General features: G+C 39.2%; 1 protein-coding gene across 14 annotated transcripts in view; it reads left to right on the forward strand.

The window, feature by feature from the left end:
- Positions 1 to 25,286, forward strand: part of LOC126868279 (MAP7 domain-containing protein 1) — a 207,000-nt gene that overhangs the window by 58,053 nt on the left and 123,661 nt on the right. Inside the window, exon 1 of one of the 14 annotated variants that reach the window (XM_050623567.1) lies at positions 8,627 to 10,363. The exons of 11 other annotated variants lie outside the window; for them this stretch is intronic. In XM_050623567.1, the coding sequence (XP_050479524.1) occupies positions 10,162 to 10,363 (202 nt within the window). In that variant the 5' untranslated portion in view covers positions 8,627 to 10,161. Of the gene's footprint in view, positions 1 to 8,626; positions 10,364 to 25,286 lie in introns of those variants that run through there. 2 more of the 14 variants (XM_050623569.1, XM_050623573.1) reach the window with 2 other exon arrangements.

A 25,286-nucleotide genomic window follows, 5' to 3' on the forward strand; every position in this document is an offset into this window, starting at 1 on the left:
TCGATAAAAGCAGAACAGAAGCTAAGGGCGAAGCGCACGAGAGTCGGGGCAATTTAATCAAGGAGATGGAACTAACGAACCCTCTACCTTCTTTCGATCCTTTAATCCTTGCTAAAAGAGAAAGATAATTCTTGTGTGTCTTGGTCAAGAACTGAACAAGGATCTTTCTTGTTCATAAAGTGGTTAAATATGGCCGGACTTGGGTGAAACCGTTGTCGGCATTAAGGTAGATCATATTGAAAGCAATACTCGATCGTTGTTACCTTGTTGTCTCGTTTATCGTTAAACTTTCTTCGAACGACTTGGAGTACACAATAAAATGTATAATTCAGTTCCCCTTAAACGCGTAATCGGCCAGAATATGAGAAAGGAAAGTTGATCGATGTTTTCGATTTAAGTTAAAGACTTTCGTAGATTATTGGCCGGTTATTTATCGAAGCAATTCTCCACCAGCTACCACCGTTCGCGTAGAACAATTTTCCATCCACTTATTCCCGCGGCGATAATCTTCTCACCGGAGGAGAACATTCGCCTCGATCGCGATGGTTCGACTTTCGACGAGAGCAACGAGATACGCCAGCCGCTGACCGGACGAGATGCGATACCGCGGATTAATTCGCCGAGATTAAAGACACACGAGGACGATTGTTCGCGTTTCTCCGTGTATGTGCACCCTCTTTAGATTTCTAAGAAGGAAATACACTGGTGCTCATTGTACACTTCATTTCTTATTGAAACGAGAAACTGTAACGAAGCCGCCAGCAAATCCGGTGAGATTAGCTTCGGAAGAAGAGATTACACGCCGCGTCGAAAATATCGATTATCAGATCGATACCACAACAAACACCATCATCGAGTTTCATCTAACAAGTTCACAGGGAGTTATAGCGAACGTTAACACTATGATGACCGATTGATGATGCTATATGTAGTATCTTGTATCATGTGAGTGTTGGCTATGCGTACGATACATACAGCGACTCATGAAAGTCATTGAACATTTATAGAAATCTCCTTACGGACCTAGCAAAATCCACATTTACTGAACCTTTCACGTGAAAACTATAAAACTTGAGATTAGCTGCTCGTCATAGTGTTAAAGCGACTCGAATTAACTAATACTAGTTAAATAATGTTAACGTAAGGTTAACTAAAATTTACAGAGAGAGAAGTCCCGATCAAATTTCTCGAGTTTCGACGTTATCATAGTTTCTTTGACCTTGCTCCAAGATTTCTGCAGACTCATTTAAATTCCTCCAAGCTTCATTCGTTAATTTGACTCGAAGTGGAGGGAAATGGGAGCAAAGCGCAGCAACGATTCTTCTTCGTGTCTGCTATCAAAAGGATCTTCGTTCGTATCTTTCGCCCCCACATAATGTAAGATGTAGGGAACGGTCGTGCTTGTTCGTGAATGGAAATTAGAAGAGTGTATTTCGTGTAGCGAAATCTAGCCCCCGTCGTGGATTTTTCACCCTCGAACGTTTGATTCCACGTTGTTGTGTTGCTTATATCCGGCAACCTCCGGTTCTTATCTTCTCCCCAAGATCTTTCAACGGGTTCGAGAGGCTCGACACGCCGTGAAAGATCGTTTTTCCTTGGCCCTGGTTGCTCCACTTTCGCCGACCGTGGTCGATCGTTTAATTTACAGAGAGCCAAGAACTTGCTTCGCGGAAGCTCGGAGGAAGGAGAAAGAGAACAATATATATGAAAATGGGGGGAGAAAAAATAGAAGAGTGAAATAAAGAAGCTGGTGAAGTCTTTTTGGTCATGGGTGTCTTGGTACCTCCTCCACCCGAGATATTTATTACAGCGGAACGAAGTTATTGCCTGTCGAAGCCACGATCCTCGGCAACGATCATAGGAACGAAATTATTTGCGTTCCTTTTGCGCCTTCCGGGAATCAGCGAGGTACGACCTAATTCTCGTTGATACGCGTTTCGCCTAGTCGAGTTAGGCTCGTATTGGGCCAGATTCAGCATCTACAAACGAATTTATTAGGAACTTGGGTACAAGTGTTATATAGAACCCTGATAGAAAATTCTACGATCGCTAGACTGTGGCTGTTTATGCATCCATAGACGATATAAAACTGCAAAAATACATGGAATGCACGTAATCTGCAAAAGTATAGAAAATATCAAGTTACATTTAACGTGCGAAACAAGCCTCCGATTAGATTCTATTTTTTTAATTGGACTCATAAATGTATAAATTTCTTCTTTACATCGATTTCGTTTTTGGAACAAATGCACTTTTTTCGTCTACCTTGTCGCCACTCTTGTTTATTGGCAGACCGTTGGATTCCATACAGGGGATTTTGTTGCGTACGAGAATCGGTCCGTGGAAATGAATCGATCGTAACGGAATTGGATAACGCGTGGCAGCGTTTCAGTTAACTCCCTTTAATCCCGATTAGCCGAGCAGACACTATGGCTAGCGTGAGTGTGGCGTTGGTAAGTCGTGCCAATTCGGTCGGTTCTTACGATTATCCGAAGATAAGCGAGCCCCCCGTGTTATCGATAAAAGTGGGTCGATCAGGCGGGGCCATTGATTTTCCTTCGTTTCCTTTACTTGTTTTTGAATTTCTTCCTGATGATTCACGCGAAAATCTACGACTCGTATGAGTCGATTAGCAACGGAAATTGTTGATTACTGGAACATATCCCCGGCCTGTTAAACCGTTCAGATCGTATCTTTTGCCACGCGTGTATTACGCCGCGAAATTGACTCATTTATCACGTGGAGTAGAGAAAGAAGAACGCGCGCGCGCGCTAACGCGACTCAACCATTGCGACTCGCGAAAGAATCGCATCGCAGATTGCGTATCATCGTGTTGCCACTGAAAAACAGTTCGCGTCGCTTTCACCGCGTGCCATCTGCTCGTAACACGAGACCACGTACATACGTACGTCACGGCAGATTTAAACGGTTTTTGTTTTAATTATTTTCGCGTCAACCTTAATTACGAACGGTCTATGGCTTTGTTTACCTTGGAGGCTACACGGATTGGCGTGTGGACTGGATTCTAATCCGAGTAAACGAAGATTGCTACAGTGTTTCGGAAAGAATCCGAGGTTACGACGTTTTCAAGCTATCCTTATGTTTTATACGATACGTAGTTACACTCCCGTTCATAAATAGTAGGACACCTACCGATTTCGAACAAAATGGGATACAATAGAATTCCGTTTATCTGCGTCTGTTGGAACGAATGTTAGTTTCAATCAATTTAGTTAATACCCGATTAATTGAATTATTGTCGATCGAATCCATTTGTCTGAACGAAAATTATATGTACGAAAAATGATAGATAATTGGGAAAATGATATACTACGAACTCCAATTATATAAAATGTTTGTTCCTCGACAAATTCAGATAAATGGAATTCCACTATAATCAATCCGGGATTGACAGGTTAGAATTATATTATATTCATATCAGACACATAATTCAGAATAGACAGAAAGGGATTTGTCAAAATTACTTGGAAAAATTATAAGAAAATACCTGTTTATCGCATTTCTTTCTAATCCTAACTTACTTTTATAGATATCCTAGTAGGTACTTCTGAACGGGAGTGTACGTATAAAGAAGATCGTGAAATTCGCGTGGAAAGCGGACGCAATTGGAAACGCGGTTATGACACATCCTCGATCACTCGTAGAAATCAAGCGTTCGCGTTATTAAAACGCTCGTGGCTATAAATAATCGGATCGGACGTTAAACGATCGTTGGCTAAGAGAAAGTCATGTGTACGTGACGTAATTTTTGTAGGGTCCCTTTCGGCCGACTCCTCGACGCGGAAGAGAACGTTTTTCTTTTATTAGATTTTTTTTCTTTTCTTGTTTTCTTTTTTTAACGAGCAATCGGGATGATGATGCATGGTCAGTGCCGAGAAGAAGGTCATTTTTGCGCTCCTAGTCTGATGGATTTTTGCGCCAACTGGACGATCGTAAAAAAGATAGTAACTAATCCGAACGGTACACGAAGCTACTTTTGGCTCATGGTCTCGCGGATTACCGTCACGTCTCGGCGTCCCTTTTCTGGACGATCGCGCGTATCGAGCATCACAATGCCGTAATATCATACACGCGAGCTACGAAATAACGGGGACTCGCGTGACGCGTCAATTTAGCGATGATTTAATCCTCCGCGCCAACCAGTTTTCTATGCATTCCGCGCTTCTCGTTTGTTGGCGCGTAGCTGTGCCTTCGAATTATTGACATTTCACTAAGTTTTCTGATAGCAGTCGCTGTGCGAACCTCTCAGTAATCAAACCGATCAGCTTTACTTTTTGCAAACTTCTCAATTTCATTATCTGGATGCCTTATTATTATTAAGCATCTCAAAGAAATAGATTATTTCCTTCCATAGGTTTATTTGTTTTCCAAGAGAATAAAATAAACGTACGTAAATCCCAATAGAATTCTTAAAGTATTGTATCGTTCGACACATTTTCTTTACATTCTAATTTATGGAGTTAATCAATATATCTCAACGTATTACACACAATTTTCGCTACTTGATCCGATCTCTTCGAAACGTTAAAAATATTGGATCGTATTGAAACTTTTCACAGCTTCGAACCGACCTTTGAAGCGTTTTATCGAATATTCCTTCGCTGAGATCGAGCATTTTTATTTTATAAAACCATAATTTTATTAGACTCTTCTTAAAAGTTTTCTGTCTAATGATTATCCGAGGTTATCGCAGTTTAATCATCGGCATCGCAGATCATCCGAAAATCACCGAGGGTTGCCGAGGTCATATCGTGTAACTTCATTCGAAGATTTAAGATGCCATTAAGATCTCATTATAGGAGCCTTAAGGTTCTTCAAAGATCTCTCAATCATCATCAAGTTCATAGCAAAATCGTCGTAATAGATTCTTCTACGTGCGAGATGAGCACTTTAATATCCCATTTACAATCAATCATCCATTCGTTTAAAACGACCAGTTCAAAGGTCATCGTGAAAGCTTTTCGAGCGACCAAATCCATCCGTAGAAACGATTCACAACTGACAATTCGCCTGAGCCAAGCAACGTGACAAGATACCGTAATCAAGAACGAAGAGGAAGTTGAAGAAGAAGAAGAAGATCTCTGTCAATCCTTGGCCTGTCGGCAGATCGTGTGTCTGGTTCGATCGCGCCATGTACGAGGGCCGCCGCTATCAGACGAGTCAGACTGCTGGACTTGGCATATTAGTCCCCATAAAAGGGACATCGATCGCTATTTCAGCGACTTCGTATACGAGGCACGCACGCGGAAGATCAAGCCGCAAGAAGCTCCTCCACCGCGTGGGTAACAGTATACGATCGATGGAACTTCGGTTGGTTGTGAAGTATGCAGCGGTTTAACTTCTCGGTCAAAACTTTTTTCTTCTTCTTTCGATTTCTCCGTGGGATCTGGCAAGCAACTTGAATTTTTCAAGTTGTCGCGTCCCACCGCCGCGCCGCAGACACGCGCCCGTCTGCTTGGAATATTCATCGACCCTCGGTCTCAGTTTCAGATTCCACGAGAATTTGGTGCGGTTGCATAACGAAACTTTTTGCAAGCAGCGAGCAAGGACGAGGCACTTAATCGAGCTCGATCGGACTTGATACTGGAAACTCGTAGCGGTAGACCACTTTCCTCGGTGCAGATAACTGCTTCAGCGTCGTAATACGCTTTTAAGCGGGGCATCCAATTAACCATCCAGGTAACAGGATCAAAGGAACACGCCAACGAATCTGACAGAATTTCAGATACGGTTGTGCCATGTTGATTGGCGGGGATTTTATTTCATTAGCTGACCCTCGCTATCTCCGCTGGTTTTCGAAGAGAAGAAACAAATGAAAAACGAACGAAAAAAAGAAAGAAACGAGTTTGTCAGATATTCGTATCCTACTCGCGCTCGATGGTAAAGAAAGATGTTCCCACGAATATGCTTCCTTTGATAATAATTAGAAATATATCTAGCATATATTTCAGCACAAGTGGCTACTTCATAAAGTGAACGAAGGCTTGCGAAGACTTCTATGATAAAGCACTCGACACCATTTTTTAAATCAATGTAACAAGAAGCTAATTCAAAATATACAGTTAGTTGTATAACATGGTAGAATATACCTGACCTAAGTGATCAATGGTTATATACCTACTTTCTTAAGTCATTGTACGTTAAACGGACAAATGTGTCGGCTATCCATATTCCTATAGCGTTCAACGTAGAAAAAAATTACTCGGGATTTCTTGGAATCATAACCCCCTCGATACCTGGTCAGGTAAGGTCCCGACCAATATAACACTATTATAACGGTTCTATCGTCGAGCATCGAAATTGTTCCCCATTTGAGACTGAAACCATCGTTTCAACCAACGCATTCGTTTCCATATTCCTTCTCCAAAGTTTTGCAGTGTCAAGTCGTTACATGCTTCCGAGAAACGTTCTAACGATCGTCACGTTATGCAGTATAGGTTCGGTGCAGCTTCATGAAACATTCCCTAGCTATAAAAGCGAGCTTGGCGCAAATTGCCAACCGCGGTCGGCCATGTCGTACGCTGGGGATATTCTCGCATCGCGAGCTTCTCACTCGACCGGCTCGCGCGCCTCCTCCCACCTTCCTCTTGTGCGCGTTTACGCTTAGAGAACGCTCGGTTTATCTTCAGCAAGAAAATCGCGGCCTGCCTCAACAGATCCGATGGATCGATCGAAACAGCACGCCGCGTTGTCATGCTTCGATAAGAAACACAATAAAAACGTGTACCAAGTACAATCTGGCGTTGCTCGAGTTGGCCAACGGTTTATACTGTTCAGGTGAAAGTCCATGTCTGTTTGTCTGTTTTTTTTTTTTTTGGTTATTTACAATTGCTATAAACAATTTGCTACATGAAAGGTAATAAATAAGAAGCAGACATATAGTTATACATGTGTAACTTGAGAAGAAACTATTATTCACGAAGGTATTCGAACATTTGTAGACTGTTTTTTTTTAATGTGTTATATGTGTTATACTAGACGTTTTGAAATTTCATTAGCACTGGTACGAGACCCGACTACTATGATTATATTAGCAACGCGTGAAACAAATCTGAGAATGTATATAGAAATTACAAAGTATTTAGTTCAAGTAAAGTTCCGCACAGATCAGAGAAGTATTTAAATCAATTATCTTGTATTATGTTAATAAACCTCATTATTCAGTGGGGCCATATTTAACACATATTATATCTGTTTAAGATGGCTATTTATACAGTATGATACTTTTTGTTCTTTTTTTTTTACTAGACATACATAAACTAAACATATATGTTTGCAATATAGGTCTTGTAACTTCTATGTATTATATACATTCAGATTTGTTTTAAACTTTATCGATATAATTATGATATCGATTGAAAAATTAGTAAAATTTTAAAATATTTTATATAACACGCACAATGTACTCATGGAATATTTTATAATATATTTTTATAGTAAGTATTCAAGTATTTCCACAAGTCACTGAATGTTACTGAAAATTCAAGTTCTACTTAAGACATTTATCCACCGATCCTGTTCCTTAGATATGTGTTCTAGAAACGAATTCTATTATAAACTCGTTTTTTCCATTTCTTTTTTATTTGCCGAGTCAGTGAGCTTCCAGTATTTTCAGTGCTGTATCCGCTGCACACGCAGTATAAATATGTATTCACCTGATTGTATGTGCGTATTAAAATGCGCATTAACGATCGCATCTTTGAGATCACTTCCTTTGCTTTCTGCCTGTTGTGTATCGCGATACGCTGTAAACGGTCGTAATTACCGTTTAACTGTAATTCTAGGCACAAGTAATTGCCATTTAGCCGTGCGTAGAATAATGTTATAATCATAATTTTTTACGACTCCGTTAAATCTTTGGAGCGTATACTGTTAAATTGGACAATGGTTACGCGGGGAAATAAAATTACGCGCATTTAGCAATTGGAAAGCCTTAAAATCTTGGAATATTTTTTAAAGAGACGGGTATCCATCTTTGAAACAAAACGTTGAGCTTCTAGCTTTTTCGAGCGATGGGAACCAAGATACACGAGTGCATGGGCTATGAATAAGCTTTTACAACAGAGTACAGAGAGCACAATTGTGCTATTGAAGCAAACGTATCGTGGGTAGTGGACATTTACGCGCAGAAAGTCCATCAGTTATTGGAGCATCTCGATCGATGCAGGAGTCAGGTTCAGTTAGCCAGTGAATTCTTTTTCAAATCTCCGGTCCAACGATCTTTCTCGTCCATTCAATTTCGTTTTTGCCATCCGCACAGACCGAACGTGTATTTCATTTTCCACGTTTCGACCATTCTACCATGGTCACTCATCCGTTCAGCGTCGATTCTCTCTTTGGTCCAGACTGCGCGACGCAATTAGATTCCGGGAATTATATTCAGGTGCATAGGCACATGAGTATAGGTTAAAATTACGCGGAATGAATTGAAAGCTGATGCTGTGCTTTTCAATCTCGTTCCGAACGAAACGAAAAATCCGTGTGTCTGCCGGGCGAATCGTGCGTCCGCGTGCTCGGCAATTTCCGGCACCCCTCGGCGGGTCTCTCGAACGCGCCGCATCGCGGCGTCATTCAGTTGAACGCTGACCGCCACGCGCGAAGGATCGCGTTACGTTCAGTATCTGTGCGACGTCACGAGTCACTCCCGGCTGTCAGCTCAGCTGTTCGTGCACTTTGACAGCGAGTCACGTCTCGTGTTTTCCCAGCGTGTCCTCGTTCCATCGTAACGATCTGCCATACGATCGTCGATCAAATTCGCCGCGAGAAAGTTTGCGTACGATTGTCGAGCCGATAAATTGCGTCGAATATTCGCTTTTCGAGTGTCTGTTCGCGAGGCACGTGCTCCTCCCGAGGGAATTAAGTATATAATTAAGTAAAGAACGCAGTGCGTTGAATTATTCCCTCAGACGGACGATTAGAGGTTTGTACGCAAACAGAGCTGCTCCGTTTGCGGACGGTCTGTTGGCAAACACGCTCGTCACACAGAGAATACGACATCGAGAAGGCTGTGTCTCCGATCAACGTTCACCTCGAGCACGTACACCGTTGTACGCGTTCGAAATTGCGCGCCTGAAATTACATTCAGAAGGGGACATCGTCGGGACACGTTCCCAGCCTCTTGGTAGCTTCTTAACGAAGCACTCCGCCTTTTAAACGAATTCAACAAGGCCACTCGTCCGCGGTCAATTCGTACCAGTCCGCGTGGACGGATTCGTCCCGCTCGTCTCCTCGCTCCATTAGGGTTGACTGACCGACCGATTCACGAGTTATCGTGCTGGTCCGCGCGCAGTCTAAGATACATTCGCGAAGCGTGTACGATGCGCTCGTTCCGTCGCGACAACGTGATATATCGTCAAGGAAAACAGAGCGCGTGAAAGGGGAAGAGAGCAAGATCGTGGACACAGAAGCGTAACGCCGGTGGCTATACATCGAGGGAAGAGGATTTCGAGGCTGCCACGCGAATCCAGCGCGTAGTCGTCCGCCGAGAATCGTGAGCCCAGACGATCCGCAGTTAACGATCAACAAAAGTACTGGCCGGTAATTAGAGGTGGATTAATTGGACCGCGAAGCAGCTCGCGTCGGACGCGATGAAAGAGAAGAGGAACGTTGCGAGGAGGAGAGGATCGCTAGAATAAGCGCGCTGTGTTGCTTTCTCGCTTCAGGGATTCTCGTCTGCGACGAATTCCACCTCGTCTCTACGTGTAAATATTTACCGCATTGTCAGTGAACTCATTGGAACTGAAACACTTCTTCGTGTAATACGGATCTGTAAATTGGAACTTGTTCGCGAACAGGTTGTCCTTGTTCAGATTGCAGTTGCAACTTCCAATTATAGTAACTGCTTACTAGTGTGTTTATGATACAGTTGTCAACCTGTGTCATCGTTTTTTCAACTTTTACAAATTATTAGCCATCGTCTTTTTTTTTTTATACAAATCTTCACTTTTATCGAAAGGAGTACTTCCGAGCTTAATTACGATAAGTGAAACTGGGAAGATCGGAAGATCGATAGATCGAAAAAGGGTAGTCGATCGATTGATCACGAGCGCGAGTGAATCGGCGGCGGTCAGCGTGTCGGGGATCGGGTCGGAGGATGCGCCGTCGCGCGACAACGCGATTTTCGGCGATCGTGGCGATAGGATGTTGACAGCCCGTTCTGGGCCTTTTGGGCTCGGCGTACCGCGAACCCTGGGGCCCGCGGAGGGGAGTGATCATCTCTTCCTACTACCTGAAAGGGCACTGATCATGGATAGCACCCACTTGAGACAGGACCTGGCTGGTCTGGACTTCAACTTGCACCTGAACCTGCTCCACACTGCGCCTCGCGGCAACGTCTGGCTATGTGAGTCTCGCTACTTTGTACTAGGTCACTGTCTAGGGATGATAGAACGCGCGCGCGCAATAGACTCTTTTTATATCCTATGAAAACCAGAGGGGCAGAGATTCCGGTTCCATGGAACTGGTCTTTGATGTAGTTTCTCTTGTTTGTTTCGATGATTTGACGGTGTTGCTACAAACACGCGTTCGTGGTTGAAATGTAGACAAATTGCAGGATTCGTATGGTGTGTATAGCAAGTATGTTTGATTAAATGGCTTCGTTCCGTCGATGATTCGGCATTCTAAATACAAAAGTAGGATCTTTTGTTTTTCCTCGCTCGTTCACCTGGTTCGTTTGTTAGAACGACTTTTACGATCGAGACGGAGCGAAATGTTTAACGCGTAATCAAGGTGCATTTGTTCGGATTACGTGTTTTTCGTCTGAATGGAGAACACGTTCGAGGTTACAAGAAATGCTGTTTTATTGGAACAAGTATTCTTTGAATCGCGTGCTCAACGCGGCTTCTGTGTGTTTCTAGCTGTTCGTTTTAGTCGTTTAGCGTTTTCTTTTTGAATGCAGTGAAAATAAACCATAGAGAATTTTTATACACACGCAATCATTCAAATATATATACTATTCATAGATCTTCATAGCAACCGCATTGTGTAATGTTTTTTGCAAATCTCTCGTGTTCGGCTTTGTGCTTTCATAAAACGTACCAATTAATTTCTGAACGTAACCTAGAAATTGTAATGATCGGTGATTACCCGTAAAGTTTTTACTCCTGCATCAAAGGATCATTAAATTGCATCCACCCTAGAACATAATTCTCGGTTCAGCTTCTTGGCATAAACTTACCAGCCAACTGTCACGAGTAAGAAAAGCTTTTCAGATCGATTCCTTTTTCGCTTAATGAAAGTAACGCAGCAATCCAAGGATATTTCATTATTATGATGAAGGCTCTGGTTAATGCCAGATGTCAATGCGAGATGCATTCTGAATATTTTTGCTTCTCCTTTAACATTAGTATTACCGACCACTCTAATGTAAGACTTGTATCAAAGAAATCAAAGTGAACGGTACATGAAGATTATATAATCATATGTATTATAAAAAATCATTTAAATTCCCAAAAATATATCATTGTAAATCTATGAAATTTCTATGAAAGGCTATAAATTGCTTTATCCACGTATTTTATAAAAAAATCATTCAAGTTCCCAAAAATGCATCGCCATAAAATTATAATGTTTCCATAAAACTTCATAAATTGGTCATTTTGTCCGCCCCAATAATTTTCATATTGAAGTTACGTCGTTCTTCCTAACGATAAACTCTATTATTCAATATCCAATTTCAAGCTCTATTATTACAATTTATTACAAAAATGCATTTTTTTAAATATCGTCGATTTATCACACAATACATATTCTTAAAATTTCCGTTGCCACGTTCGTAAAATTTCACCATTTTATAAAAACATCGAATGATGCGATGACAATCGTGCGTGTCTATCGATGAAAACGTTACGCCGTTCGTAATTTTCGTTACACGGTGTTCTGTCAGTTTTTAATTTTTGTCAGGTCGTTTCGGTGGAGCCAGCAAAACAAGCAGCATAGAGCACGGAATTGTACTCGAAAATGGAAAACCCTTGCCTCTGTGCTGCCGAGGGCTCGGAAAACAAGGGTGCGCGTTATTGGTCCATAAAAGTAGCTGTCGTACGAACACGTCTCGTGTTTCACGTTTCGTGATGTCTTAAACCTGCTCTTCGGTCGACTTTCTACCACACAATATATTTTACAGGATCTTACGTAATCTTTTAATTATGTTACTGTCAGAACAATTGACCTTTGTATCCTTTAAAAAAATGTATCAAGTTCGAGTAATTTTGCGCTGGCAATTTTTAATGCGTGTTTTAATATGTTGCACTTAAATGGTCAGAATTAATATAATGCGATGAACTTAAATAGGAATATATGAATTTCTTTGCAGCCAAGTCAAACAACTCCATTTCTGCATGTTTCTTTATTTCATTATCCGAATACACGATAAAAGATTGATTATTCTGAAAACAAATAATTTATCACCACGTGTTTATATATTGTAAGAGGAGGACACGACCAGCTGCAAATTTCAAACTAACTCGAGGGAAATAATTCTTGAAATTCACCGATATGTCGCATCTGATACAAACAGTAATTTTGCCAAATGCGCTTACGCATTGTAACTAAAATGAACTCATCCCGGTTGAATCCATTTATCCAAGAGTGAAATTTTATTATATAAACGAATCGCAGCTATATCAAATTTTTGTCTCCTCGTAATTTCAGACAAATGAAATTCTGCGGTAATTACAACGAAAAATCTAAAGCCCGTGAATTTCGATTACAGTTAAGTAGACGAAACTACTCCCCACTTAGACCACGGTAACATCCTAAATGTACTCGTAAAAAATCAACATCCTCGTATATCTCATCGTGCTCGTCGTTAGAACGGTATCATTAATATTCATCGTTGACCTCGTGCTGGCCATTATAGTTTTCGTTCCGACATTTGTTCGTGATGTTATTGTCCGCGCCTGTCAAGATTGATAATTACTTTTACCATAAACGTGTTCCCTTTTTTTCCCCCAACGTGATGGTCGAACTCCAGGGCTTCATGGCGCCGTCAACTAGCATTTTCTCGTTGGACTTCTCGCAATACAGTTAGGTCACTTATCGTACCAGGACAATCTGGCTGTTTTTAATAGCTTGCATCGTAACGTCGCATAGGTAGAGCTGCTATCCCAACCGTGGTCTAGAAACTTGCAGTCTTATTTAATGGGACTACAGCCAGTAATTTCTGTTTACGTCGCTGTCCCCTTTCGAATGCAACGTTGTGTTCTTAATAACGCGAGGCATTCGCACAACGCTCCTAACCTAGCTTTTTGCTAATTATCGTTAACACTATTACGTTTGCCTCGATACGTATCGGCAGCTAAACTAACAAGGAAGCAAGCGTACAACTTTCGAGTACTGTTATAACTCGGATTTTGCATCATATTTTGCGCGTTACGAACACGCGAGTTTTTTAATCATGCCCCACCGTTTTTCAAACCAACGACACACGACCGATTTACAATGGGACATCGAGAAATCGCATGGAACACGCATTGCGAAAACTGGCTTGGTACAATCACGTGTAATTTTCTACATTCCATTGAAATACCCTGAAATTCGCCGACCGAATGCGAAAAATTGTTCGAACGTGTTCGCTTGTTTTCAGCCCGTCTAACTGAAATTAATTGTGATATTTTGAAACTGTTGAATGTGGTCGATGGACGTTCATGGGCCAGTCTGAAAGTCAGTTTGATTACGGATAATATTGCTGTGCAACGTTCTTTTCCTTACGTAACGCGAGAAAGGTGGAAACGAGCTGGCGACTTTTTCCCCTTTTTTCCTCCGATTGTAAATGAACCGTTCAGCTGTGACGCGATAGAAGCACACCTTTCAAAAAGAACGAGAATTCCTTCAGGAATTCTAGTCGAACAGACTCGAGCATAATTGCTGTACGAAAATTCCAAACGCCCGTTCGATCTTATCTTTGGCTACGTGTTTTTTTAAACTTGCACCTTTATTTTCCAAAGTATTTAGAACGGAGTTCTAGTCAAGTATTCAAACACTTCCATATCTTTGACAAAATGCAGTGTAGCCAAAATATGTATAGATGGATCTGCAATGATTTTATCCGTTACTATAATTATAATTAGCAGCGATGAAATTAATTTCCAATAGCTAATATACAATGACAGAATTGGTGTACATAGCTAAAGATTGTTAAATTATGTTGTTCTTTAAAATCCTCTTCGTTCTCAGGTTGCTTAATTGCAAAACTATGAGTCAGACAAACTGACACAAGCCCGCTAACGCTATTTCAAACAGTGATATCTATCAGTAATTACATCAACGATATACACAAATGTACAGACGTACATCAACGTAATCGTAAAAAAGGAAGTACATACCGCTACCATTTTTTGATAGATAATTTCTATTTATAACCTGCTAGTACCATAAGAAGGTGACAAATACTACATCTAGTTACTAATATGTACATTTTGATAAAATTTATATTCCGTCGTTGCATATTTATTAAAGTGTCTATAGATCTATGGAGACTACGAAAATTTGTAGAAATTTGAATGTTCGCCAACAACATGATTAAAAGAAGATAGTATACCTAGGCAGATATATTGTTTCTGACTCGTCAAATATCATAATAATTACTATACTGTGCGCATTTTTTCCATCTTTTAATTTTCTCTGATGGTACTCTATAGTTGGTTCTCTACTACCAATAGTGTGTCACGTGTTTCAACAATTTTTAATAGTCGTAGTTTAAATAGAAATTTAAGAATCTAGTTTGCATATTCCTCGTGCAAACGAATGAAGTTATCCGCGCAATTCCATCGAACTAGGTATAGACCTTGAATCGACCGATGCGTAATCCTAATAATGAAAACGTTATTACGTTGTCGTTGCAGGATTGTCGAGATCTCGTTCACCGTTGGTCGAGCAACGTAGGAACGCGATAATGATTAACAAAGGCTCGTTATTAGGCTAGCTATTAGGCTCGTTATTAGCCTCGCTGTAACTCTACGCGAAACGAAGTTAGCGGAGACACGAGAGCACAAAGATTACAACTAAAACGTGGAGATAGTGTTTTCCATAGTTCGGGTGCGGTTATGCTGTCGTAATCGCGTCTTTCAACGAGTAGTAGTCGACTTTGCGCTTATCCCAGATGTTTCAGGCGTTCGTTTCTCATTGTTCTCGATAAAGATCGCTGCTTCTGTCTATTCAATTTCGAATGCTTGTTTCGTGTTTGGAGGGTAGAATCTTTTGATCATCTTGATTTAAAGCCAAGAATAGAGTTCAAGTTGGCGTTTCGTGTTAGGGTTCGCGATTATCGGTTCACGTTATGTTTTCCAAGATCTTAACAAGCGTTTAGCGTGATTTGTTTCTTGCGAGATATTTTCTACCATCGATGTTAATTACTATTCTAACATGATTTTTAATTTTTTAAGTCCTGGATTGTATTATTATTGTATATTCTCATCGTTTCTAAACGAATTCTAATTCCGGTAAATTATTTAAAATCTAAAGGGCAATGTTAATAGAAAGTGTACTAGTATATAATTTATTTAATCATTTAGAAGCCAGTTGACTATTTAATAATATAATCTCTTAGTTGATTATTTAACAATGTAATCTCTTAGTAGCTGTCCAAGTCACGTTTAACAAAATCATCAGGAAATGGAAGTTCGGTCTGCTAAGTAAGTTGCAGGAAATTTCTGTGTAAAATAATTATTTGTTTGTAAAGGTTTATTTTTAATCGTGGCAAAAGTATAAAAGTTAAATGATCGCATTTATCATTTTACCAATAAGCAAGCGACGAGATTATTACCAGTGCCAGTCTGCGTTATCTTCGTTAGTTATTTCAACCGCTCTTGCTTCTATCGTCTGCGACGTAATTCTCTGTTCATATTAATAAAATTCCTGGAAGTTCCTGACTTCTAAATTCAAAATCTTTCAATGTTTAAATTTCATATATTTTATCTCGAAAAAATCAGAGCATACTGATGCGATCGCAAGACCATCCTTTTTCAAGTTCAATTAACGCAGTGCACCGCTGTGAATTTTCACCACAAACTTTGCCCCAGGCGCAAATATAGGCTAATGTCTGCAAAGTCTGATTAAGCCAGGGTTTTACTACTTACATAGTAGCGTGATTTCTCACGTGGAACTTCGTCCAGGAGGTTAATCTGGAATAGAATACGGATATCTCAGTGCCTCGTTTACTTGTGCACATTGTATCCATTAATTCAGTCGTCGAGCACTGCTCGCTGAACCGATAAATTGTCGCACGGTTTCTCGAAGAGTTTGTTCGATTCGCCGCGCGATTATTATCGGTCTTCTTGCAGTTCGTGTTATCACGATGCCACGCCTTTATTCACTGTGTGCAAACAGCTTCACTTGTTCGATATCGAGAATTGGAATACGCTCGACGAAGGCAGAAATGAAGTGGGAAAATAGAAAGACTTTCTCATTTATTAGATAGAATCGCATTAATTATTTTTAATCCGCGCTCGACGATCGGTTTAATTAAAGATTCGACCTTAAGTCGGGCCTTGGGATCGCAGAGCACAATTTACCAGGCTTGCTGCACCTACGTAGGATATCTTTAGTAGAAAATTTCCGTGTCCTTTGTCGTTTATCCCGGTTGATTGATCGCATGCCGATCGTTCGTTAATCCAATTACTCGCACGGTAATTAAGCAGTTACGTAGGACTGTCGATTATCGTGTATGGTCTTGCGTACGCTGCAATCGACTATTGACACTGTGAGCCAATAGTTCAACGATTCTTTTTTATATCGCAGGATGAAGCCAGATTCTATTCGCGATAGAATCTGTGATACATTAGGTACAAGTACGGCGATCGTATATTAAAGCTTTCAGAAGGTATAGCCATTTATGTATTGTATTATAATTGTACCCATAATTGCACATGGTTTATAGAAGAAGACGTAGATTTTTAATCGTGGACTGGAAAAATTATTTCCAAATTAACTTTCTCGTTGTGGTACATTAGGAATAAATATTTTTGATATATAGATCAAAGATGTGTTCTGTTTTTAATTAACGATGGAGTAACGAATAGAGTAGAATTAAATAAGACACTCTTTGTATCGAGGATTTTAATCCTTTAATATTCTCCTTATAATCTTTAATTAAAGCTATACAGTATTATGTCCCCATCACTTTTTGCTCATTATCGTATTAGGAATAATTAATGAAGTAATTGTTAATATATCATATGTTAATTGTATATTATATTATAACATAGTCGAGAGAAACAAGAAGGAACAATTGACACATACCCTTGTTTTCCAATGTAGTATTTTTTTTTTATCGAGTTTTATACATTTCATTTGTATAGTATCAAATTTTCGTAGTTATACGGAAGTTCTATGGAATGATAACAAAATTAAATATACTCGCACCTAATCATTTAATATATAAATACTACGTGTGTGTTAATACTTTTTATAGCTCCTGTAGTACTCTCTTTAATCCCCGCAAATGGCTCCCATTACATGATTCGGTACTCGCCTATTTCATGACCCCACTATGTCGTTTGCAGTCACATCTGGAAGTTTTAGAATAGTCGACGAGTTTATTACACTGTTAGTTAATTGGATTAATGTCGTAAGTGATACGTTATTGTCGTGGGCGAGTAATACGAAGAAAGAACACGAAAGGCTCGACCTTGGATGGCACTTTTCAACGGCTAATTTTCACGCCAGAACGCTCGATATAGTCTCTGGTGACACCGAATAATCCTTGTCACCTTTGTCAAACTCCAGATCGATATCGCACCGCGCTGTGATACCTTTCGATGCATGATTGATTATAGAATGTCTTCGCTAGCAGTGGAGCGAAACGTGGAGCACGATATTTCGTGTGACTCGGTTCCGTTTCTGCACGAATGATAAAGCAAAATTGCAGACTGACCCAGATATTTGTATCTCTCAAAACAATTAGGAGATCGTTGGCTAAAGTTATTCCTGGTATCCAATCCGATAAGAACTTCAATGAGTTAAAGCATCGGTTGATTAAAAATATTTCCAAGGATCTACAAAAAATCAGGCCGTCGAAGCGATTTAACAATTTGGTATAATCGGATTATTCGGTTGTTTAATATTATCGTTTATTGTTGTCGGTATTATTAGTTTGTTTAATATTACACGATGATTGACGTTTCCCTTATTGAGGATGATTTATGCTTCTGGACTAACTCGTGTCTTGGTCTTGAAACCAGTATTTTAGTACCTCCCTGTCATAAATATGCATATCATAAATATATATAGATATACTAATGACTGGTGTCTAAATTACCCTTCATATTCCACGTTATGTATCAATATTCTTTAATAAGTTACAAACTAATTAAACGAAACATGTATTCGTTTCCGGCAAAACTGGTTCTAATTTACCTCCAAAAACATCAGAGTAAATATGTTTGCATTAGTATAAAATGACAAAAAGAAACTTTCTGCACAACATAAAACGACATTCAGCCTCGAAAGAATTAGAAATATAGTCGTATTTAAAGTAAAATTCTTTAATATTCTTTTAATATTATAACAGCAATGTGAAGCACTAATTGCATTATTAAGCGCTTGAACAATTTATCCTTCGTCGAAATAATCGACAGCCGCTGCAACGAGCAAAGCATACAGAATGTATTCTGCAATCAACATGTTAAATCAGAACATAATGATCACGGTAATCCCAACTTGTTTATAATATTTAACTTCTTATTAGCTCTCTAACTTCTTTAATGTTTCATAATATAAGTCAATATGTACTTAGAGCAGATAGTAACTGATCTTTTTTCTTTTGTTTCAGGTGAGTATCCTTTCGAACAATTTAACGACACTTTATCACGGCATCTGGAAAGCTGCACGTGAGTATCTGGCTCACTCGTTGCGCATCAGTTTCCAGCGAGGAAAAAGAGAAGAGAAGACAAGCCTTCGTCAAATTTCTTAACTATCATTAAACATGATGAAGCGCGGCACTCGAACGAATTCCTTCGTATATATCGACCGGTTCTTTTCGCAATTAACGCGCGTAAGGGTCAAACCGATAACAATGTGAATCGAATTCCGTGACTAACGATGTTAATGAACGTATCCAGCGGTTTAGCCACGCCCTTATTGACGAATCGATGCTTCTGAAACCGAATCGAAGCGTCGATCTCACGAGCCGGAAACGCGCGTGTGCCATAATGACGGGCCACGTGATCGATGAATTCGTTTTCCTATCCTTGAACACTTATCTCGTTATACAATCGCGCGTTACGTGTGTACGAATCTTTGTCGAAATTAACAAGGCGTGGTACCGTAATGATAGATTCGCCAGGAATTCCACGGAGGAACTGGTAAACCTCTTAATCGATTGAAAATTCGATCGCGATTTGCGATTACGTTACACTGAATGGTCATTGGGATATTTGCAGAACATAGAGGAAAATCGTGGAACTATATATCAACTATATATTTTTCTTCTTTCTTTCTTTTTTTTTTTTTTACCGCAATGTGGATTAGATATTATGAAAAAGAAAGAAAGACGAATCAAATTGACAATCATTATCGCCAATTAATTCTGAAGAATTGATCTATGAATAATCTCTTCTTTCGTGATCTTACGTTTTAAAATTGCTCAAATACAATTCGACACGTGGAACATCGTCAATATAGTATACCACCGAGTTGACACTTTATCATAATGGAATTCTGATTAGGTATATCATGACACGACTGATGTTTGGGTAGAGCAGTAACAACACTGAATTGCTAAGTCGCTGGTTCGTGTTTCACGAAGTGGTATTTGACGAAGGAAGGAGGTTCGCGAGCTGTACGTAGGAATGTAGGAGGTTTGCGTGAATGGATATTGATAAACAGCGTTCGTCGGTAGTTTAACGAACTTAGTAAAGAGCTTCGTTGTTAATATACATATCGCATAGAGTTGTAAATTAGATACAGGACTTGAAGACCGCTTCAGTTACTTATGTCTCAAACGATCCCATTAAGTTAGTGCATACGATATGTTGCTTCTCCGAAATTGGAATTTTACAGACTAGTGATAACCATTAAATTTTATCTTGCATTACCACACTAAGGAGCAACTCCATTCCAAGGATTTTTTAATGTGCTGATAATGTGCTAATAATTCTGCTGTTTAATATCCTACAAAGTATTTATACGAATTTAGCATTTTGTTGTTTGATGGACATTTATAACAGATGATCTTTGTGCCAATCAAACATACGATAGAACGTAATAGTAATAGACTTTTAATATAACGAAGGCAAATAAGTGTAATATACGTAATTATGTTTCCGAATAATCTTATGTGTCTGACTAAAAATGAACATTAATATTATCAACAACACTTGCATGTGTCTAGTACGTGCACTGATATCAGCCACTTTGACCGGTTTAATAATCTTAGTATTAAAGATAATTATCAGAAATACGAAAATTCTGAGCAATTTAATATATGTAATGAAAATTTTACTTAAAGAAAGAAATATCTCATTCGCATCGATCTAACACACCCCCTTTGATAAATTATCTTACAAATCCGTGGATAATAAACAGTTTGCACACAGGATTTTCTCAGATCGTATAATATAATTCTGTCGGTAGATTCATACGCGATCACATTCCTGTCGTTCGACACGACGGTTGAACGTCAATAACGGCAGAACGTCCCTCGAGTCCTTCCGGTCGAGCTGTCGATCTAATGAAATTCTCGATAGCTCGACCTCTTTTAGGCGTCGATCACCGCGGTTTATTCAACAGGATTGATAAATATCCCCGCGAGAATCGAGTATTGTCGACGAAAAATACCGGTGAATAGAACCGACCAGTCTCTTCTACTCGTGAATTCTTCGCGAGTCAACCGGCGAAGCTTTTTCTCGTTTTTTCTCGACGATCGGATCGATGTTGGAACTGCGAATAGTCAGACAGAGGTCTAGTCGTCGTATTCCCTCGTAGCCTCGATGACATTTTCTATTCGATGTTAATGGCGTAATAGCTTCTCGAAGCGTGATCAAGAGGAGCGGTATCGATACAGAGACCGCCATTGTATCGCGTTATCAATCGACTACGATCGCCGTGTTCAGAGGCGATCCACGAGCTCAAAGTGTGCTATGATAGTTATCATAGATCTTCAAAGGAGTAATTTATTCGGTTATTGGAACGAATAATTTAATGAGCTTAGCAGAGTATCAGGGCTATATCGACGAACGAGATCGATATTAATTACAATTTGGTGACATGGTTCTGTCTGTTGATGAACAAGTGTTAATGGCGGTTGTTGAGAAGTTCGAGGATTTCGAGTGCTCTCACGGAGACGTCGATTGAGTTAGATGTGCAGCAATTGGGGTCGACTTAGCTTGAGTTCGAGTCTACAAAATTTCGCTGCGAATGGAGCCAATTCTCTCGATAGATTCTGACAAATTATTTTTGGACAAAAGTTATCGGAGCTTTACAGCATCTAAAATTGAAAGAAATTTTGTAGAATACGATAGAACTTCGTTTATATGAACCTGTTGAGTGATGATAAGCAGTTCATAAAACCAATTGGCAATTATATTTAATTATCTGCAAATATTAGTTATAAAGTAAACTATTTTCTACGATAAGAATGCCATTATCTTATCCAACAAAATTTTACTACTTAACAAGAATTTAAAAACTGTTTTTACCACTTCTTAAATAATAATTAATCTGCATAGTCGATATCTTGTTAGATACTTTTAAAACTCAGTCTGTTATTTATATTCAAAAAGAAAGAAAGGATTTAACGTGGTAAATCATTTTATCAATTTCCAATTTAGAACAATTTCCCGAGAAATTTACTTTGAGAAGAGTTCACTGATCGCTTCTTCTTACTATCATTCTTCATTCATATAATGAATTCATTTGTATAAATCGATTCACTCGATTGGTTCATTTAATGGGACATTGATAAAGACTTTGTTTCAATAAATATAGTTGGTATAAACAAAGTTCTATTTATAAATTCTAAATGAGAACACGAAAGAGCTAAATCAGATGCTACGAACAAGAGATCGTTTCAACGACGAGACATTTTTATTCCGCAATTATTGCAAATAAAAACCAAAGACTCGCTAACTCTCGTAACAAGCCGAAACTCTCGAATCGTATCGTACTCGAGGAACGTTCACAAAAGATGCACTCGAGAATCTCGCAATAAGGTCATTGAAGCTACCAACCATCCTATATTTTTTACTCTCCAGATATCTATCCAGGAATCTCGAACAAATTGTATTGAGCAAGAAGATTAAATATTTATACAGACAAGAATCATCGCGAAAAGTTTAACTTTATCGCTTGGAGCTCTTTCGGGTCTCCTTGACTCTCTCTCCCTCCCTCTCTCTCTCTCTTTCTCTCTTTCTCTACGAGATTTTCGAAAGATCATCGAGTAATTTCTCGGTTAATTTCGGCCTTGGTTTAATACCCAATCGTTTCCAAGCGGTTTGCCAAATTATGTGATGCGTGCACAATGTGTAATCTGATTTATAGATCAGAAATTGGGCTAGGCGACCTGGCACGCCGGATCAATACCTTTTCTCGTTGTTTTCGTTGGTAGAATTCTCTCGAAAATCAGGGAATTTCTTACGATTTCACAAAATAAGACAATATAATGTTTGTCTGTGCTCTGCTTCAATATTATAGAATGTAATAGATTGCTGAAACCCCGATGTTTACGTTGTACATATCTCGAAAATCGCAGTATAAGTAGGATGAGGGAGATTCCGTGACTGAAAATAGGACGAAGATGAAGAAATTACTTTGGAGACTTGATTCTTAGGAAAATAGAGTTTGAACATATTTAGGCAAGAATTTGCCCGACGTACGTGTATTCGACAAATATTTAAACCCTATTTCATGAAAACCGTGGCTCTCTACGTTATGGATTTATTCTCGCACGTAGACTAACTTCCCATTCTACTGGGAATTCAGGAGTTATATAGAATGGGAAAGGATGTACATAAGTAGCAGAAGTGAAGATTTCCAACAGACTTTTACGCCTTCTCTAGTCGCTTATCGCCTGAACGCCATGAACTTTCTGAAAATATATCGAATCAGTTTTAACCACAGTCTAGTTGATACTCAACTAGACTTTTTATTTGAATGGTGATTTTTTTTTATTCGACGATAGTCTTAAAAGCTAAAACCCGCGACTCTACTTTCAATTTTCTCCGTCATACTTCACATTCACATTTATATTCTTCCTACAAGAAAATCGTTTTATATTATTTTACTTTCTAGTAAGTTTCGTATAACGCACGTGATATATTTATAGAAAATTTTTATGATAAGCGTTCAGTGACACTCGTGACTCAACGTATGTAAACATCAGTATTTACTGCTGCAAATGCCTTTATTGAAATTAATTTTATTAAAAATATCGTTTTACAATAGAATGCAAGATCGCTGATCAATTCTCTGCCATTCTGTTACTCACACCGGACGATGAGAGTCTCGATGACTCGTCCCAGAGATCGTAGCGTATTGATACAGTCGACGAGACTCTCTTGAGAACAATGTACACCGACGCTAAATGACGAGGAACTTAGGCGAACGTTTCGAGACTTCGAGACTGGTTGGCGCAATAGGTAGGATGGGAGTGATGAAGTGGAAACGGTTCGTACGTAGACAGACGTGGTCGTTGGACGTTTATTCCGTTTGGCGCCGCGAAAAATTCCGATTCCGAATGCTGCTCGTAATGTGCACCACTCTATAGCTATTCTTTGTTGCGAATCCTCGATGCATTTACAATGAGCGACGAACGAGGTGACTCACTCACTGTTCGGTATAATAACGACGCCAATAAACTGTTCGCAACTTCTGACTTTGATCTTGAATTGGCTTTAGGAATTTCGAGATTGTTGTACGTGATTTATAGTACTAGGAAGATCGAAATGAGAGACAATTCTAGTTTGAACTACATTCTCTTCGATTTAATTTCGTATTCGGTATTAGGAAATTGACAGATTGCGGATATCGATGGGAGATTTATGTTTTTGTATGGATAGAACTGAAGGGATAGGACACAAGCAGAGATTCGTTCTTTAATTTACAATTTCCAAAATGTTTTTATAATAGAATCAAAAAGTTAATTTTGAAATGAGGCGAGGTTGTAAAAAGCGACGACTAATGTATCAATGATTAGAAATAAATATAAGTACTTGCTACTCTTTTCCATTGCAAGCTTGAATCAATAAATATTACCTCTGATACGAGTTAATATTATAACGAGTACTAAAATTTGTTTTACGTGCATATCATCGTGCATTTCTGCATTTTCGTGCTTTTAAATTTCCAATAAATATTCATACTCTAGCAAACCAAGAAAAAACCACAAAAAGTTAATGTAAGTTTATTTTATTAAGAACAGAGAATTATTTCAGTTCCACGAATATTTTTTTTTTTATTCCATTCAGTCTGTCCGTTTGTCTTCGTTAATACCTCGCTCCATTTAGTTCTTTTTCTACAATCAATGACAATCAACAGAGTTGACAAGCAATTTTGTCTTAGACCACCTTTGAAGCTTCTCAAGAATTGATTTAATTTCTGGAGTACCCTCGTTGAACGATAAAGTACAAGGCAGGTGCAGCACAAAATGATCCCAGCTTCATCATTCATACCTTTGTTCTTTAAACGAGGCTCCAAAAGAGCGAGGTAAACTCTAAGCCCTTTTCAGCTTCTATTTTCACTACTTCTTATTCGATTTCTCAGACGTCCACTCTTCCTCGATTCTTCCACTGAAACTCTATAGATCTATCGTTTTCCTGTCGTAGCTCGACGGAAATCAAGTGGTTTCCTTCCGTTCCTTGTTATTCGCGTCATGGAAAGTTCGGGGCATGAAACTCAGTCGTAAATTCGAGAAAGAAAGCACAGAATTCCTCTATTAGACCTTTCTCCCGCTTGCAATAAATTATAGGACAATGAATGCTAAAGAAAGAATTTCCTCAAATACGTACACAGCATAAATTGTTTATCCTCGCTATGATTCCTGAATATTTTGTCGAAACTTTGCGCTTTCGTTTCAGTCAACGAAAGACTTAATTTTCTAGGAAAATTTTTGGCATAAAATTAAAACGAGAAATCGCACTTTCTTGTTTCCCTAAACTCGACTGTTACCGAGCAAACGTGGATCTTTTCTTGTCTGATGCGCTTCTCAGTGCTTGATCCTCAGAGCATAATTATTTTAGAAAAATGACCCGAAGAGTGTAGAAGCGTTAAGATTGTCCAACGGTGCATCTATTCGATCGTTATCATTTAATTCGGACCGAAAAGACACTCGATAA

This window comes from Bombus huntii, chromosome 8 (genome assembly GCF_024542735.1).
Source record: "Bombus huntii isolate Logan2020A chromosome 8, iyBomHunt1.1, whole genome shotgun sequence".
In the NCBI taxonomy this organism is placed as follows: domain Eukaryota; kingdom Metazoa; phylum Arthropoda; class Insecta; order Hymenoptera; family Apidae; genus Bombus; species Bombus huntii.